This window comes from Pelophylax lessonae, assembly GCF_965119305.1.
Source record: "Pelophylax lessonae genome assembly, chromosome: 3".
Classification (NCBI taxonomy): Eukaryota; Metazoa; Chordata; class Amphibia; order Anura; family Ranidae; genus Pelophylax; species Pelophylax lessonae.
The window spans coordinates 280,069,326-280,087,762 of NC_138770.1; the positions used below are offsets into that span (position 1 = coordinate 280,069,326).

At 45.3% G+C, this 18,437-nt stretch overlaps 1 protein-coding gene across 2 annotated transcripts in view; it reads left to right on the forward strand.

Moving 5' to 3' along the window:
* Window positions 1–18,437, forward strand: part of FXR1 (FMR1 autosomal homolog 1) — a 135,676-nt gene that overhangs the window by 91,107 nt on the left and 26,132 nt on the right. Inside the window, exons 9-16 of one of the 2 annotated variants that reach the window (XM_082249408.1) lie at window positions 4,076–4,154; window positions 4,378–4,487; window positions 4,652–4,738; window positions 4,836–5,043; window positions 5,738–5,941; window positions 6,494–6,694; window positions 15,578–15,658; window positions 16,121–16,212. In XM_082249408.1, coding sequence (XP_082105534.1) covers window positions 4,076–4,154; window positions 4,378–4,487; window positions 4,652–4,738; window positions 4,836–5,043; window positions 5,738–5,941; window positions 6,494–6,694; window positions 15,578–15,658; window positions 16,121–16,212 — 1,062 coding nt within the window. The remainder of the gene's footprint in view (window positions 1–4,075; window positions 4,155–4,377; window positions 4,488–4,651; window positions 4,739–4,835; window positions 5,044–5,737; window positions 5,942–6,493; window positions 6,695–15,577; window positions 15,659–16,120; window positions 16,213–18,437) is intronic. The other variant, XM_082249409.1, reaches the window with a different exon arrangement.

Sequence of the window (18,437 nt, forward strand, 5' to 3'; positions counted from 1 at the left end):
ACTGCTATTGAATGGGTGCAGTTACTGAAAAGTAACTTGAAACAGCACGGCTTCCCCCTGCGGAACTGGAACTAATAGACCAGTTAACCCAAGCACTGGTGTTCATCTGTGATACGTTCCTGGATTCAGCTTTGTTGGTGGCCAGGACATTCGCGATGGGGATTGCTATTAGGCGCATGGTATGGCTAAATTGCTGGTCGGCTCACCAGGCTTCTAAGAAGGCTGGGACTGATTTTCCTTTTACAGGGGAGAGGCTGTTTGGATCCTCCCTGGACAAGTTGATCAAGGTATCGGGGGGGGGGTTAAGAGCCCCAATCCTCTAAGGGCAAGGCGCTGCGTACTAGGCGGGGGCCTTCCTTTACTGCTCACAAACGTCTTTTCCGTGCCTCCGGGTCGCAAGAAAATGGTAAACCGTTTAGGTCTGCTGGGGGTTCCAAGAAGCCATGGTCGGGAAAATCTAAGTCCGGCCAATCTGGACCTGCAGAGACAAGTCCTTGGCTGCATGAAGGGGTGCCCTCATCCGAGTCTGAGTTGGGGGGACGTCTTTGATTCTTTCAGGAACTCTGGACCTCCTTGATTCAGGACAAATGGGTTCACAAACTGATCCGATTAGGATACAAGATCGAATTCCGGTCGGACAGGTTCTTCCCATCCAATCTTCAATTATCCCCAGTCCGGTTAAGGGACTTGCAAGGGGCGGTACGCGACTTGCTGTCACAAGGATTGATTGTGCCCACTCAGGAATGTTTTCAGGGGTTTTATGCAAACCTATTCACCGTGCCCAGAAAAGAAGTCAAGGGGTGCTTCCCAGCCTGGATCTCAAGGCCCTGAGCCGCTTTGTGCGGGTATAGAGGTTTTGGAAGGAGTCCATCCGCACAAGAGTAGCGTCTCTGCATTTAGGGAGATTTCTTATCCTCCATAGATATCAAGGACTCATATCTACACATCTCTATCTACGCTTGACACCAGCAGTTTCTTCGCTTTGTAGTAGCAGAGGAGCATTATCAATTTGTGGCATTACCCTTTGGTCTCGCCTCCGCTCCCAGAGTGTTTACCAAGGTACTAGCACCGGTATTAGCACTGCTGCGTCGGCAGGGGGTTGCAGTACTGGGGTACCTGGACTATCTCCTGTTGAGAGCGGACTCTCATTCAGCCTTGTTGGGGGATCTGATGATTACGGTCAGAACTCTGCAGGAGTTCGGTTGGAACATCAATTTCAAGAAATCTGCGCTGACTCCGGTTCTGAGATTGGATTATCTGGGCTTGACTCTGGATTCAGCCTTGGCGAGGGTTTTTTCTTCCCTCGGACAAGCTGCAAAAGTTGCAGGGGGCGATTCAGTTGTTGTTGGACAACAATCTGTACTATCTACGAGTTTACATGCAAGCCTTGAGTCTGATGGTAGTGGCCTTCGAGGCGGTTCTGTTTGCTCAGTTCCATACAAGGCCAGTATGGAAAGGGAGATTCTTGTAAAATGGAACAAGGATCCAAAGTCCTTGGATTCTTTGATTCGGTTGAGCCACAACACAAAATCTGCTCTGTTGTGGATTCAGTCTCCAGTACTCTGTCGGGGCAAGTCCTCCTTTCCGTTATTTTGGACAGTGGTAACCATGGACACCAGCCTATCGGGCTGGGGCGGGGTGCTGGGGAAGCTCTGTGCCCAGGGTACCTGGATGATGGAAGAGTTAAAACTTCCGATATAAATGTTTTGGAGCTCAGCGATAAAGATTTGTCGGAGTCATTGGACGACTCGTCTGCAAGGTTGTCTGGTTCGGATTCAATCAGAAAACACCACAGCTGTGGCTTGCATCAATCACCAGGGGGGCACCAAGGGTGTCTTGGTGGCCAAGGAGGTGGCCAAGATTCTAGCCTGGGTGGAAAGCGTTGTTCCAGCCCTCTCTGCTATACACGTTCCAGTTGTGGAGAACTGGCAGGCGGATTACCTGAGTCGTCAGGTGTTGGATCAAGGGCAGTGGTCTCTAAACCCAGAGGTGTTCCGCCTCTTGTGTGTTTTGCCTCTCACTTCAACAAGAAGGTGCAGAGATTCGTAGCCAGGTCTCGAGATCCAGTGGCTGACGCCGCAGACGCACTGGTGGCTCCTTGGGGTCAGTATCGGCTGATTTATGCATTTCCCCCCCATTGAAACTCCTGCTGAGGAGTGTGCGCAGGATAAAGGTGGAAAACATTCCAGTAATTCTGGTGGCTCCAGACTTGCCTCGCTAGACGTGATGAGGCTGGTCGCCGAAAACCCCTTGGAGACTTCCTCTCAGGGAAGATCTGCTGTCTCAAGGTCCGATTTTCCATCCTGCTTTACAGTCGCTGGCTTTAACGGCATGGCTGTTGAAAGTCAGGTGTTGAGAGATGGGGGTCTTTCTGACTCTGTGATTCCTACACTCTTGAAGGCTAGGAATTCACCTTTCAGGAAGATCGATCATCGTACGTGGAAATCGTACATTTCATGGTGTGAATCGCTGAAGGTGCACCCTCTTGTTTTTGATCGCTTGGGTTTTGGCCTTTTTGCAGAAAGGGGTTGAACAGCTGTTGGCTTTGGCTATATATTTTCAACGCCCGTTAGCCACGCATGTCCTAATCCGGACTTATATCCAGGGAGCGCACCATATGGCTCCTCTGAGGCGATCCCGGGTTACCTCCGTGGGGTCTAAATCTGGTGTTATCTCTTTCAGAAGCCTCCTTTTGAAAAAATGTGGGAGATTTCACTGCTTTTTTTGTCTTAGAAGGTTGCCTTCTTGGTGGCGATCACTTCTGCCCGCAGGGTATCGGAGTGGGCCGCGTTGTCTTGCGCTCACCTTATCTGGTGGTACACAGGGATAAGGTGGTACTTCGACCTAATCAGTCGTTCCTTCCTAAGGTGATTTCTGATTTTCATCCGAAAGAAAACATTGTGCTGCCTTCACTTTGCCCTAAACCTCAGCATCCTAAGGAGTATGCCTTGCATTCTTTGGATGTGGTTCGGGCAATCGGTTTATTTAGAGACCACTGAATTCTTTAGAAAATCAGACGCTCTTTTTGTCCTTACTGATGGACCTCGTAAGGGATTGGCTGCGTCTGCTGCGAACATATGCAGATGACTCAGGCAGACGGTGGTACAGGCTTATTCATTGACTTTCCTAGTGAAGGCTCATTTAACGAGAGTGCTGAGTGCCTCTTGGGCTTTTCTGCCATCAAGCGTCGGTGCTACAAGTTTGCAAGGCGGCAACTTGGTTGTATGTGCATATGTTTACAAAATTCTACAAGGTAGAAATGTTGGCATCCACGGATGCTTCTTTTGGCCACATTGTTTTGCAGGCTGCAGTTTTAAAGAGAACTCAGTTTAGTTTCTCTCTGAGGGTTCAATTTTTTCTGGGCTAGCTCCTGTTGTTCCTGGTTGAGCTCCGTGTTACCTGGTTGGCTAAGTTTAGCCATTGGGGACTTGCGTTTCCAACCCCTCATGATTATACAGCTTTTTGGACATCCTTATGAGTCATGAAGATGAGGAGCTGTTTCTGTCGAACGATAGACAAAACTGGATTTTTGTAAGAACTTACAGTAAAATCCTTTTTCTCTGAAGTTCGACAGACGCAGCACCTGCCCATCTACTTCTGAGGTATAGGTTTTTTTGTCTTCTAAACACTGCTTTCAACTAAACTGTTTGTTGATAGCAGAGTCTGAGGGGTTATGCCTGCAGGGACAGCCATAGCTCGTGTTTAGTGACTTGAAAGTGCTAAAATCAGAGGGTTGGCATATCGGCCAAGCAGCTAGCACTTTGAGGAGATGGATGGCAATGGCAACATACATATTGCTTTTAATGGTAGGTTTACTTTAAAGTAGTTGTTAACCCTTACATATGCACAGGAACAGATGAGGCTGTCCATTCCAGGTTGTGTGCTGGAGCTTCCTCCCACTCATGCTGATAGTAGAGGAATGAGGACGTATATAAAAATGACACTTGGTGCTCTGGATTGGGACAAGCATACACTAAAGAGGGATATGCTTTGTTCATATTTCATGTCTGAAAAACTTATGGTAGCACAGTTTTCAGAATATAATGTATGTTAAAACATTTGCTTGCTTTTCTAGAGCGCAGAAGCAGTAAAGAAAGCACGGAGTTACTTGGAGTTTGTAGAGGACTTTATTCAGGTTCCCAGGAATCTTGTTGGTAAGAATCTTTTGTCTGTTGTGTTTTTTATTTTTTTATTTTTTTTTTTGACATTTTAAAATCTTAGGAAATAGGCGGCAAAAATGTCCTTGTGTTCTAGTATAAAACAATGTAACACGTGCACCTGCTTAAGGATTGAGTAAAACATTGCTAAGTTGTTTCTGTGACAGGATTACAAATTCTTTTGCTTTCATAGAATTGTGTGCGTAAAATTCTTTTTCAGGAAAAGTCATTGGCAAAAATGGTAAAGTTATTCAGGAGATTGTGGATAAATCTGGAGTTGTACGGGTGAGGATTGAAGGAGACAATGAAACAAAGCTACCCCGTGAAGATGTGAGTTTGGCAATTTTTTTTTAGGACTTTCAAAATGTAAACTTTTTTTCATTATTATTATTATTATTATTATTATTATTATTATTATTTCTTCTTCTCAGCCTGTTAAATGCATTTGACCATTTGATTATTCTCTGTTGTATGGCTTGTGTTTATCTCGGCAGGGCATGGTTCCATTTGTATTTGTAGGAACCAAGGAAAGCATTGGAAATGTTCAAGTTCTTCTAGAGTACCACATTGCCTACCTTAAAGTAAGTTTAAACTTTTTGCTTATGGCCCTGAGAATAACTTTGGGGATTGATAGAAAAGTTAATGTTTGCTTGTGCTATTTTAAAAAAAAAAAATCAGGAGGTAGAGCAGCTAAGACTGGAAAGACTTCAAATTGATGAGCAACTTCGTCAAATTGGTATGGGCTTCCGGCCATCTTCAAGCAGAGGAACAGAAAAAGAAAAGGGTTACGCAACTGATGAAAGCACTGCCTCTTCGGTCCGTGGAAGCAGATCTTACAGTGGAAGGGGTCGAGGACGTAGGGGCCCAAATTATACATCTGGCTATGGTATGTCTACTATTTCTTTGCCTTAAGTCATTATTTCTTTTTCTTCTACTAAGTAAAAGGCACTAAAAAATCTACACTTGTGCCTTGGCTACTCTCCCATGCGGAATACACTGGTTATGTTCAATTTAATCAGTAGGCTGTTGCTTCTGCACAAGGGTCACATTTCAAGCACTACACAGGTGTTTAAGGTACAAAATATTCTTGTTGCCCATAGCATCCAATCAAATACTCCCTTTTTGTGTTTCCATGGTAGCATTGGAGAATGAAAGGGGGAATCTTATTGGTTGCTTTTTTCAGATAAAAGTATATACGAGGCCAAAACCTGCTTGCAGTTGATCTGATATTTTCTGGCTCCAATGTGGTGAAACAGACTGTTCCCTGAAGAGTTGTAGAAAGCCACGGGGTAAAAATCTCAATTCTTTGCCTTTTCTGTGAGCATTTCCTTGTGCCTTCTACACCCAAGAATTAGCACTCTTCTATACTTGTTATCCGTGACTTTCGCGTTTTGGTGATTGAATTTAAGCTCATCCTGAGTTAATTATACATATTAAGTGTTGGCTATCTTTATTTACATTTCTTTTTGTGGAATAAATGTACAAATTATTTTTCAGTTAGTTGTATTCTTGCTTTACCATTGCAAACCTTTTAAATTCACATTTTATTTTTATTTTATTTTGTTCATCTTTTTTACAAGGTACAAACTCTGAGCTATCCAATCCTTCTGAGACGGAGTCAGAAAGAAAAGATGAGCTAAGTGACTGGTCACTAGCTGGCGAAGATGATCGAGAGAGCCGCCAACAAAGAGACAGCCGAAGGCGCCCTGGAGGCCGAGGTCGAAGTGGATCTGCTGGACGGGGGCGTGGTGGATCTAGGGGTGGCAAATCTTCTATTAGCTCTGGTACCATTTATTCCATTTTATTTTTTAAACACTCCAGAAGGTAAATGCAGTGCAGTTTACACTTCTTTGGAGTCCTTTGCTTGCTATTCTGCTTTGAAAACTCCAACCCCTGCTGCAGCAGCTTGCAGTCCCTGCATGTTGCTTGAGCTGACATAGTTAACCAATAGAAGTCTATGGGGCACTACAGCATTAATTCAAATCATGCAGACCCAAGTTCAAGGAGCAGAAGTTACAGGTAACAGACTACCCCTGACGGCTTAGTTTTCAAACAAGAATATCTAGCAGAGGACTTTGCAACGGCAAAGATTTATTGCGCTCTCCTCCCATGGTGCTTTAGACTTCTTGGGGGGCTTTTATTTAAGGAATACATTTTAAACTTTTTAATCTTAACAAATTGCATTGTAATTAAAGCTGTTTTTTGTATTAACTAATACATATGCAGCATTTGTCAGTATCAGCCATGTACATTTATGCAAAGTTTGTTTTCTTTAAAAGACAAGAATTTTACAAAAGCCTTGATGCCAAACCTGACTAGGCTGTTTTTATCCTCAGTTCTCAAGGATCCTGACAGCAACCCATACAGTTTACTTGACAACACAGAATCAGACCAGACAGCCGATACTGACGCAAGCGAGTCTCACCACAGCACTAACCGCCGCAGGCGATCACGCAGGAGGAGGACTGATGAAGATGCATCTTTGATGGATGGAATGACTGAATCTGATAATGCTTCTGTTAATGAAAATGGCTTGGGTATGTTTTTTGTGATGTGCTAGTATTCAATGTTTAACTATTTTTTTTTCTTAATAAAATAGGTAATTTTAATCCAGTGTACATATACAATTTTTTTTGTGAGTGATTTCATTTCATAGATGTGATTCCCAAATAATTACATTGTAATGTATCCTGTAATCTAACATTTCATGGTGTTTTTTTTTTTTTTTTTGGTTGTATTCGTTCATTTGATTTTTTCAAATAATATACAGAAAAAAAAAAAAAATCTAAGCTTAAATTTCACCTTACCACTTGGTGGAGTTCCCTTTATCAATGTAGCTGTTGTCTATTCATGTGATTGGCTGTCATCAAAGAAGTAGCCATTGTCACTGTCAATGGGGCGTTCAATGGATGAACCAAACTTCATGGTTAGCACATGTGCAGTTTGATCAAGATTTGATTCAAGATTCTTGAATGGGGGCCCACTCATATAGGCTAGAACCAGGTGTAGTGCTTTCTCTAGCCCTGATGAGGTATTTTCCTTTTCCTTTTTGCGGGGGGCTAATTTATATGTGAGGACTCCTGTTTGTGTTGTAAAAAAAAAAAAAAAAAACAGAACATTTGCTCCAGTTTACCTCTTTTAGAGAGGAAGTAAACCTCCTCTGCAGACATTTACCTATAGGTAAGCCTATAATAAGGCTTACCTATAGATTGTAAAAATATCTCCTAAATGTGTACCGTTTAGGAGATATTTATATTACATGCAGCCAGGGACATCACTGTCACATGCGCTCTGAAGCCCTGTGGCGTGAACGGCGGCTCTTTTGCGCGCATGCGTAGAAGTGACGTCATCGCAGTGCCGGAGCCTGCCTTTTATTTTTTTCTGGGTTTTACAGCCTTTTTAAAGAGGAAGTAAAGCTTCCTCTGTAACTTGCACCTATAGGTAAGCCTATGATAAGGCTTTCCTATAGGTACTGTAAATATCTCCTAAATATGCACGGTATAGGTCGGGAGATTATATTTAGTTTGCATGTGGCCAGTGACATCACTGGCGCATGCGCTCTGAAGGAACGGCTGCCTGTGCCATTCCTTCAGAGCCCTGTGTCGTGAACAGCGGCTCCCGCACGCATGCCATGTGCGGCAGTGAGATCTCTGTGGCTCCGGTCGGAGGACGCGAACCTGGAAGAAAGATGGGTGAACATGTCAGCTGTGTCAGGGGTGAGTGGGCGACACTGCGGGGGCTTCGTTCGAAGGGAAGTATTTCATAATGCGCTAGTATGCAGTGCATACTAGCTTATGCCTTTTTCTTTCAGGGTTTAATTTTATTTTTATTTTTTTCTCTTTCGTTCATTGATGGACACAGCTCCAGAATCTTCTTGACCATTGGGTTAAGCTGCCCCCTACAGGAGTAGGACACTAGGTAGGAAAAAGCTTTACCACTCCTATAGGGCAGTCCCAGGGGGTATACTCCCTCTTCTGCCCCTCTTCTGCTATAGGCACTACATTTTTTTCTGCCTAGTCAGGAGTAAGGACCTGGTTCCTTGCTGGGATCTCTGGTCCTAGCGTTTTTTCTTTTTTAAATACATTTTTTTTCCTCTCATTATTTTCCGTTCTGTGAGTACTACAATCAACTGCTGGGCATTCTAGATCCTTACGGTTTCCCCAGTCCGGCCAGCGAGCCTGTGCAGACCTCAGCGCTGCGCTAGGTTGGCCGCGACATAGCCCCACTGGACGGGGCTGGCCTGCGAGTTAAACGCCACGCGGGGACACATACGATCTGGTCCAGGCCTGAGTCGCAGCATGCCTCCTGGCCCGCAGCACCACCATTCCAAAGGAGAGGTGGTCTGCCTGGAGTGGTGCCCACCCGGTTCCATGGTATGGTAAGTAGTGTTCCCCCTTCCCTGGTGGCTTTTCAGAGTGGAAGTGGGCCCCTTCCTGGGACCGTCGAACCCCTCCGGGTTCCCCTCCTTCCCACACAGCGTCCCCATCCGCTGTGGACCATCCACCTGCATCTAGCTCCCCCCTCCTGTCCCCCCCAGGGGGTGACCATACCTGTCCAGGTGCATTTTGGAGGTGTCGATCGGGTGATTGGGGGGGGGAGGGGGAAATGTGTGCCCCCGGCAGCCAAGTGTATGTTTTCTGGTTTTTTTTTGGGGGAGGTGTCCTAGGGGGGGCTTCTGTCAGGGCCCCCTTTTCTGTACAGATGTCCCTTGGTGTACCCTGTGAGTCTCGGGCGCCACGTGGAGCCGCCATTTTGCCGTGGATGGCTAGCTATATATTCAGCGGCCATTTTTGTGTAGTCCAGTGGCCATTTTCTAGTGGTTTCCCATTGAATGAATAGAGCAGGGGCCATGTTTTTGGAGCCTTGTGGGCGGTGATTGTGTTGGTGGACCTCTAGTGCTGACTCCTGGTCTTCCTCTTTCTCCTTGATTGCTGCATGGTGTACAGCATCTGGCGCTCTGCTCTGTGCTGACTGGGGGTGGTGAGTTCCTGGGGGTGCCCTGCGGCTCTCCCTCTCTCTGCTATAGCAGCAATTTGGTTGTGCTGGGACCTGCGGTGCCGCTAACGCGGCGATGGGAGTCACTTAGCAGTGTTTTTGTTTTCTCAATTTTCTGTGTGGTTCCCTGGAGCACATTTCACCCTCTAATCCCATGTTAGAGGCAACGGGCCCTTCTAGGTCCCAGTCCACCTTGTCTGCTATGGCGGCGGCTCTGAGGTCCTTAGTGTCCAAGGTCGATATGGTCCAGCAAAAAGCACTCAGCTGCCTCCTCTGTCTCCTCAGATTCGGAGTCTAATCTGGCTGCCGTGGACGCAAGTCACCCTGCTGGGTCTGCGTCCACGCACCTTGAGTGTTCCGATAGTGAGGATGATTCCTCTTCTACTACCGCTGCGCATGAAAGGTATCCCTTTGAAGAGTCTCTGTTAAAGTGGACGGTCCCTCCTGTGGTGGATTCTCCGGTCTCCAGGCTGAACAACTCCACTCTAATTCTGGTGGAGCAGTCTCTGGCTTTTAAGGACCCTTTTGATGGGAAGGTAGACACCTTGGTCCGGCACATGTTTACTACGGGCAGTTCAGTCCTTAGGCCGGGGTTCACCATTGCCTTGGTGTCCCAGACCTTGAGGGAGTGGACAAAGCTTTTGTGCCAGAATCGGGAGGGGGAATAGCTTCCCCCCTGCCTTTGCGGAGTTGGCGGACTAGTTGGTCCAGGGGCTACAGTTTATCTGCAATGCCTCTCTTTATGTGGCTCCCTTAGTTTCCAGGATGTCTTTGACGGCAGTGGTCCTTCGGTGCATGATATGGCTGAAATGCTGGTCTGCGGACCAAGCTTCCAAGAAGGCCTTATCGGGTCTCCCTTTTGTGGGGGATCGCCTGTTTGGGTCTTCCCTGGATGAAATCCTTAAGGGGGTCACATGTGGGAATGGCACTCTCCTCCCACAGGCTTCCAGGGGCAAGGAGTCTCGTCGCAGACGTGGTCCTTTTTTTTTTCTCGGCTCATAAGCGGCTTTTTTGTCCCTCAATGTCTCGGGACAAAGGATCCAAATCTGTCAGGAATGTCTCCGGAGGTTCCAAGAGGCCCTGGCCTGGTAAGCCCAGAGCAGGTCCTTCCAGACGAGCTTTCTTCTGCCTGAAGGGGGGACATCTTGTTTTTTTTTTTTCGGACCCGTGGACCTCTCTGATTCAAGACAGGACAAGATTTAGTTTCAGTCTTCTCCAGAATGTTTTTTCCTTCCAACCTGTGTTTGTCCCCAGATCGCCTGTGTGGTCTCCTCAGGGCAGTACAAGACTTGCTACTGCAAGGGGTGATTGTACCGGTCCCAATCTCGGAACGTTTTCAGGGTTTTTATTCAAGCCTGTTTACAGTTCCCAGGAAGGAAGGTAAAGTTTGTCCAATCCTGGACCTCAAAGCCCTGAACCGCTTTGTGCGGGTACAGAAGTTCTGCATGGAGTCCATCCGTACGTTGGTGGCGTCCCTTTATCGAGGGATTCTTCTGGCCTTTATCGATAACAAGCACGCTTACCTCCATATTCCTCTGCTTTGCCGTGGGTGGGGAACATTGTCGGTTAATGGCGTCACCCTTTGGTCTCGCCTCAGCTCCTCGGGTATTCACAAAAGTGTTGGCCCTGGTGTTTGCATTGTTGTGACAGCGAGGGATTGCAGTACTGCGGTACCTGGATGATCATCTTTTGCAAGCAGCGTCGTCGACTGCTCCAAAGGACAACCTGGACATCACTGTGCAGACTATGCAGGAGTTCGGTTGGATATTACATTTCCAGAAGTCTGCTCTGGTTCCGTCAACCAAGTTGGACTATCTGGGTATGATTCTGAACTTGGCCTCAGCCAGGGTGTTCTTCCGCTGGACAAACTCCAGAAGCGGCAGGATGCCATTCGACTTCTGTTGTCCAGCAGTCATCCTCTCTCAGGACTTGCATGCAGGTGCTGGGCCTGATGGTGTCTACCTTTTTTGAGGTGGTTCTGTTTTCACAGTTCCATACAAAAACTCTACAGAGGGAGATTCTTGCCAAGTGGTACAAGGATCCACAGTCTCTAGACAATCTGATCCTGCTGAGTCGGGGTACGAGGGAATCCCGGATATGGTGGCTTCGCACTCCGCTCTTTGACAGGGAAAATCCTTCCTTCCCCTGTACTGGACCGTGGTCACCACAGACACCAGCCTGTCCGGGTGGGGAGTTGTCTGGGGCATGGAATGTACCTAGGGGGTTTGGATTTCAAACTACTGCTCAATGTATTGGAACTTCGGGCGATCAGACTTTGTCTGGCCAATTGGGCTGTTCGACTTAAGCGGTGTCCGGTACGGATTCAATCGGACAATGCCACGACCGTGGCATATGTCAATCACCAAGGGGGCACCAAGGGTGTCCTAGCGGCTCAGGAAGTAGCCAGCATTCTAAGGTGGGCAGAACGTTTATTTCCAGCTGATGAAATGGTTTAAAATGCCGACACTGGTTCACCTTCAGCCAACAATCACTGCCACATCCCTAATTGAAATACTGGAGAAAATATGAAAAGGTGTTCAACACCTGTATTAACCCACGGGTTAGCCCCTATATATAGGGAGCATACAGTGATAGAACCACCAAAATGGGACTTTAAAGGCAGTGATCTATATGGCAAAATATAGATAAATGTAAACAAAGCAGTTAAAAAGATATAATTTTATTCAATATCAAAACATCAATCATTAAAATAAGATCTGCTGCTTTGCTACGATCTTCATGGATGGGCTTTGTCACTTTTTCTTTGACACTACGATCCGGTATCTTCTTTGGAAGTAGACTGGTCTTCACATTAAGTGATTTCTCAGGGGTTTTTTTGTTTCTTACACTATCGCACTCCTCAATCTCATCACCTTCCAGTTCTATGTTTTTCACACTCTCTTTTGCACCTCTGACGGAGATTGATACTCTCATAACCTCATACTTTTTGGATTCTATAGTACACTGCACGGGTTTTAAGATTTAGCACCTTTCCTGGGCTTGGGTTTCCACTTTGTGGACCCTCGCCATTTCTTACGGTTCTTCAGCCCTATTGGTTTTAGTACCTATCTGGACGCCATTACTTTTTGCAACACCCTTTTACCTTTTAGCTCTGTATATCGCCACTTAACCAAGGCAATTCTTAAGCATTTAGCCTTTATTCTATATATATATATATATATATATATATATATATATATATATATATATATATATATATATATATATATATATATATATATATAATTTTTTTTTTTTTTTTTTCTTTATTTAGAGGCTGAAGCTTTCCATTAATTTTTGTCCCTTTCTGGCACATTTGTTTTGCTGTCGACCTTAGCCCAGTCCGGTATCTGCCATCTTTTGAGGACACTATATCCCTCATTTCACAGGATCTGGGTGGGTTTACCCCTTTGGCTGCACATACACGCTAGAATTCCTGTCGCTGTCATTGATTGTATGTTCCAAGTTTGAACTATTGGTGAGTGTATAATGATGTAAATATGCATATATGTGCTGATCTGTAATCACTGCACCTTTGCACTTTTTGCAGATCTGCGATATTATACTTCAATGTTACTTTACCATGTATTCTATGTTATCTATTTTTAGAACCATTAAAGAGGTCACTACCAGTATTGGTCCCCAAAGAAGCCCACCATGTTGGGGAAACATGTCGGACCCTGGTGACCCCATTACTGTATCTCTTGGTTCAGATCTTTACTCTGTATAAATCATGTACATTGTTCATATTATTTGATGCTAATTTGCATCCTTGATTTTAATGATTGATGTTTTGATATTGAATAAAATTATATCTTTTAACTGCTTTGTTTACATTTATCTATATTTTGCCATATAGATCACTGCCTTTAAAGTCCCATTTTGGTGGTTCTATCACTGTATGCTCCCTATATATATATATATATATATATATATATATATATATATATATATATATATATATATATATATATATATATATAGGGGCTAACCTGTGGGTTAATACAGGTGTTGAACACCTTTTCATATTTTCTCCACTTTATTTCCAGCTCTCTCTGCCGTGCATATCCCAGGGGTGGAAAATTGGCAGGCGGATTACCTCCGTCAACAGACCTTGGATCAGGGAGAATGGTCACTTCATCCAAGGGTGTTTCATCGGCTGTGTCTCTGGTGGGTAATTCCCTAGGTTGACCTGTTGGCTTCTCGCCTCAATGGGAAGGTGCAGACATTCATGACAAGGTCTCGGGATCCTCTGGCCGACGCCCCAGACGCACTGGTGGCTCCTTGGGGACAGTACCGTCTGATATACGCCTTTCCTCCTCTAAAACTTCTGCCGCGACTTCTGCAAAAGATTGATTCAGAAGGAATTCCGGTCTTTCTAGTGGCCCCAGACTGGCCTCGCCAGTCTTGGTACACAGATCTAGCACAGCTGGTCGCCTATGTCCCTTGGTGACTCCCTTTCAGAGAAGACCTATTGGCCCAAGGGCCGATCTTCCATCCTGCTTTACAGTCACTGGCTTTAACGGCTTAGCTGTTGAAAGCCAGGTGCTGAAGAATAGGGGGTTGTCTGACTCAGTGATTCCCACGCTGCTAAAAGCTAGGAAATCTACCTTTTAGGAAGATTTACCATTACTTCTGGAAGTCGTACATTGCATGGTTAGAGTCTCTGAGGGTTTCTCCCCGTTCCTCTTCGGTGGCTCGTATTTTGGCATTCCAAAGAGGTTGTTCGGGGGTTCGCCACTTAGCTCCAACTGTGCGGTCTCTGTTGCTTCAGTGGCATCTTAATTTGGTACTGTCGGTCCTTCAGAAACCGCCTTTTCGAAAATATTTGCGAGATTCCTCTGCTTGCATTGTCCCAGAAGGGTCGGAGCTGGCTTCCTTGTCTTGTCGTTCACCTTACTTGGTGGTTCACAGAGATAAAGTGGTGCTTCACCCTTGTCCGACGTTTCTTCCTAAGGTTGTCTGGTTTCCATCTGAATGAAGACATTGTGTTGTCTTCCCTGTGTCCTTAGCCTAGGCATCCTAAGGAGATTGTCTTGCATTCTCTGGATGTGGTTTCAGGCGATCAGGGTGTACCTGGCAGCTACTGAGTCATTTAGGAAATCAGACTCGCTGTTTGTCCTTACGAATGGTCCTCGCAAGGAGTTGGCTACGTCTGCCGCGACCATTTCTGGATGGATCAGAAAGACGGTAGTGCAGGCCTATTCGATCAAGGGTCAGGTTCCTGTGCATTCTACGCGGGTGCTTAGTGCCTCCTGGGCCTTCCGCCATCAGGTGTCAGTGATGCAGGTTTACAAGATGGCCACTTAGTTGTCTGTGCACTTTCACAAAATTTTACAAAGTGGATGTGCTGCTTTTGACCGCAAGGTTTTGCAGGCTGCTGTTTGTAAGGACTAGTCCTCTGAGGGTGTATGTATTTTCAGGTGAACTCCAGTTGTTCCTGGTTGAGCTTCATGTTACCTGGTTGGCTAGGTTTAGCCTTTGGGATTTTTTTTCTGCAGTGTTTTTCCCACCCCTCATGTTTGACACTGCTTTGGGATGTCCCAATGGTCAAGAGGATTCTGGAGATGTCAGTCAGTCAATGAACGAAAGCGAAAATTGGATTTTTGTCTTACCGTAAAATCCTTTTCTCTGATGTTCATTGACGGACACAGCACCCACCCCTCTATTGAGTTGGGTTATTGTTCTTCTGACACTGCTTGCAACAAAACGGAGTGCCTAGAGCTGAAGTGGGAGTATACCTCCTGGGACTGCCCCATAGGCGTGGTAAAGATTTTCCTGCCTAGTGTCCTACTCCTGTAGGGGGCAGTATAACCTAACAGTCAAGAAGATTCTGGAGCTCTGTCTGTCCATTTTTTTTTTTTGGAAGTTTACAACCTCTTCAAGAGTTGTGAAATGAAGACAATCCAGAGTACTGAAACTTTTGTTTGCATCAGAAGCTGGATAAATGGCAGCTCCTGTTCATGGCAAGAGCAAGTTTCTAAGCAACATGACACTGATTATTAATTTGTCAACTGTTAGTAGGTTTTCAGCAGGGAAAATGTCCCTTCACTTTTTTTTTTTTTTTAAACACTGCCATATAGAAATTGCATGGTGTTTTTCACCATGCGATTTCCGTGTGTGGGAAACTGCAAAAACATTTTTTAGTGCGTGGGGGGTGTAATTAAGAATTATTAGCACCCCCATTCATTTTCCATGCAGCACATTTTGTATGCGGCTGTGGGAATGTGTGCAATTTACACCTCCTCCCGCATATATGTGAACCCTAGTGTAATGCATGCTAATCCATTTTAGTTGTTCTTTCTGAAAAGCATGACAAAATGGTGTTTGTACTTTGGAGTGTTTTATTCATGAATTGCATATGACCGAGGACTTAACTTTTTATCAAAGAGTAGTAAAGTTTTTGATGCACTTTACTGTTGCAGATGATAGTGAACAAAAACCCCAGCGACGCAATCGTAGCCGCAGGCGTCGCTTCAGGGGTCAGGCAGAAGATAGACAGCCAGGTAACTGAAGTGGGTGGAATCATTGGTAACTAATCTGCATGAAAATGCACTGCTATTACATTGGGTATTTGTGCAATAAGTGGCAGTGGACAGTTTAACATGCCGTATAAATAGTAAAACCTTATTAGTAACTTGTAATTCCTTACCTAATTACTAAAAATTGTAACCACTTATAAGTGGAATTACTCAAATTTCTGTTTTTTAGTTACCACTTTGCTTTGCAGTATGTTTTCTTATTGGTCAGTACTAATATCCTGATAATTTTATAAATGAATTAAGTCAAATCTGTTTGTGTGTGTTTTTTATAGATTTCTCATAACCTGCACATTTATTAAATGTACTGATATTTTCAGTGCAGTTTCTTTGCCTGTGGTCACGTCTATTATACTTGGTTAGTTTATAGTTTAAATTATCTTTAACTATTTTTTGTTTTTACACATATAAACTGTTATTGCTTTACAGTTACAGTGGCAGACTATATCTCCAGAGCTGAGTCTCAGAGCCGACAGAGAAACCTCCCTAAAGAAGCACTGGCTAAGGGCAAAAAAGAAAAGGTAGGCTATATAACTTGATGCCGTGAATGGTGAATTTTAGAGGTCAACTACTGGCAAGTTGAGGAATTCTGTAGTAAATTGCAATATAGATGCTATGTCAATTCAGGCAATCAGGCTAGTCCTTACCCTCCTGAGCAAGGCTGTGGGTGAATCTAGTCAAGGAGAGTGGTGGACACTGTTCTTTGTGAATGAAATGTTCTAAATGTATTTCTAGAGACATCTACCTAACATTTTCAATGTGATTGACTTTCAGTGCTGTGTATTTACTGCTGTTAAAGTGAAACTTCACCCAAAAGGGGAAGTTTGGCTTAAGATACCTCCCCTGCTCCTCTTTAACATTTGGCACCTTTTTGGGGAGGTTGCCTGGCTTGCCTAGGTGATCCGAGTGGATGTTCGCCCTGTTCTAGGGGGTACTCTCACCACCATGAAGGGCGAAGTCTGATTCTTGTATAGCTTCATAGACGAGCAAGACAGGGTCACCCTGTATCTCTGGCCCTTACTGCTAAGACACGGGCGATTATTTGAATGGTATTCACCACAGTGTAAACCTTTAAAATTTTGACGGTAACACGTAGTTGCTTTGTCTCAGGTGCATGACCAGTTGTGACATCACACCACAGGTCACATTTTACAGCCACTTTCACCTATTGCATTTATATGGTACTCTGGTGCTTCCTGCCCTTTCACCTCCCCCCTTCCCCCGCAATCTTCTGGGAAACATGCCCAAAAGACTGCAAAACAATTTAAAAAGTGCAGCACAGAAAGAATCTGGCTGTAGAACCGGAAGGCTTCACAGCCAGTTTCCCTTGCTTTAGATGCTGGTGCTAGGGACTCAAAGCCCATCCAGGAATAGGCTCGGGTGAGGACAGTGCTAGGTTCCTACAGTTTTTGTAGCTGCTAACTTTTATTTGATTTTTTTTGGGGGAGGGGGAAGAGACTAGAGCTCGCCTTTAACTACATCATAGTGGTGTAAGCACTGTTGGAAGATTATTCATTTAATATTTCAAATGATTGATACCATTACCCCTGGCAGTATGCTCGGTATAGTTCCTTGACACCGCTGTGGATGTTTACATGCTATTTGTGGGGGAAAAGGGCTTTCTGCATGAGGTGCCTTGCAACTTGTTTAATACTGATTTACATCTTTTCAGTGTGTTGCACTTGGATCTATCTATATTTCTCTTTTCGCCTTTCCTGGACAGCCCAAACATGAGATGATAGGCTCCTCCCCACAGGAAACAATCAATTAACAGTTGTTAAAAGGCCCCACCCTTCCCTCTGTCCCTCAGTTTAGATTGTGTTTCTTCCTACAGCGGAACGTTTGTTGTTTTCACTTGACCTGCAGACTTTTGTAGTCCTATATTCCCCCTGTGAGCCAGGTTTAGCAAATTGCCGTAAGAGCTGAGCTCTACCTGCCGCCTCCTCAAGGCTTCTCACTGGTCGCCCCCATGCCTACAAGCCATCGGTCACCTGGGTGCCCCTCTAGGCTTGTCTCCGGCGCCAGCAGCTCTCCTCCACAGAAGGTTTTTTGGAAGCCGCTGGACGGGCGCCTCAAGCCGCTTCTTTGAAACCGCAACTTCCAGGATGCAGCAGCGGAAGACAAAGTGTGGAGGAGACGCTGGATCCGCTTACTAGCGGGAAAGCAGACTCCCAGGCTACAGGAGCCCGGACAGCTGAAGGGGAAATGATGCCCTCCACAACTTACCTTCCGGAGAAAGAGGTGGAAGGCTGGTCCAGTCGCAGCCAAACCCATGGTTTTGAACCGGGTAAAAGTGCTGGAACATATCCTTGCATGTTATTAAAGATTGCTGGAGCTGAGTCCCGTTTCCCGGACCTTAGTCGGACTTACTTAGTGTCCTTTCTATGGTCCATGTATAATAAAAGAAAAGGATGCATCCGGACAGCTGCAAAGCAAGGATGCCTACTGCAACCCACCTCATGTGAGAGGAGGGGGAAGGTCGGTTTAGGTGGCTACAGGTAAGCCCAGTCGGAACCAGGTAAGTGCTGTGTTTCCTTGACTGTTTGGGACTAATACCAGCATTAAGCAATCCTTGGTAAGTGCCCATATGTTCCCTCAGCGGGACCTGTAGCCAGAAAATTTACTGTGAACAGGAAGAGTGATCTGGTAGTGGTTTCCTCTTCTCCTGTGAATTCCCCAGATGGGATATTAAGCTAGAGCCATGCTCCCCGTGGGGGAGCATGTAGCCGGCTTACTATGAGCAGGA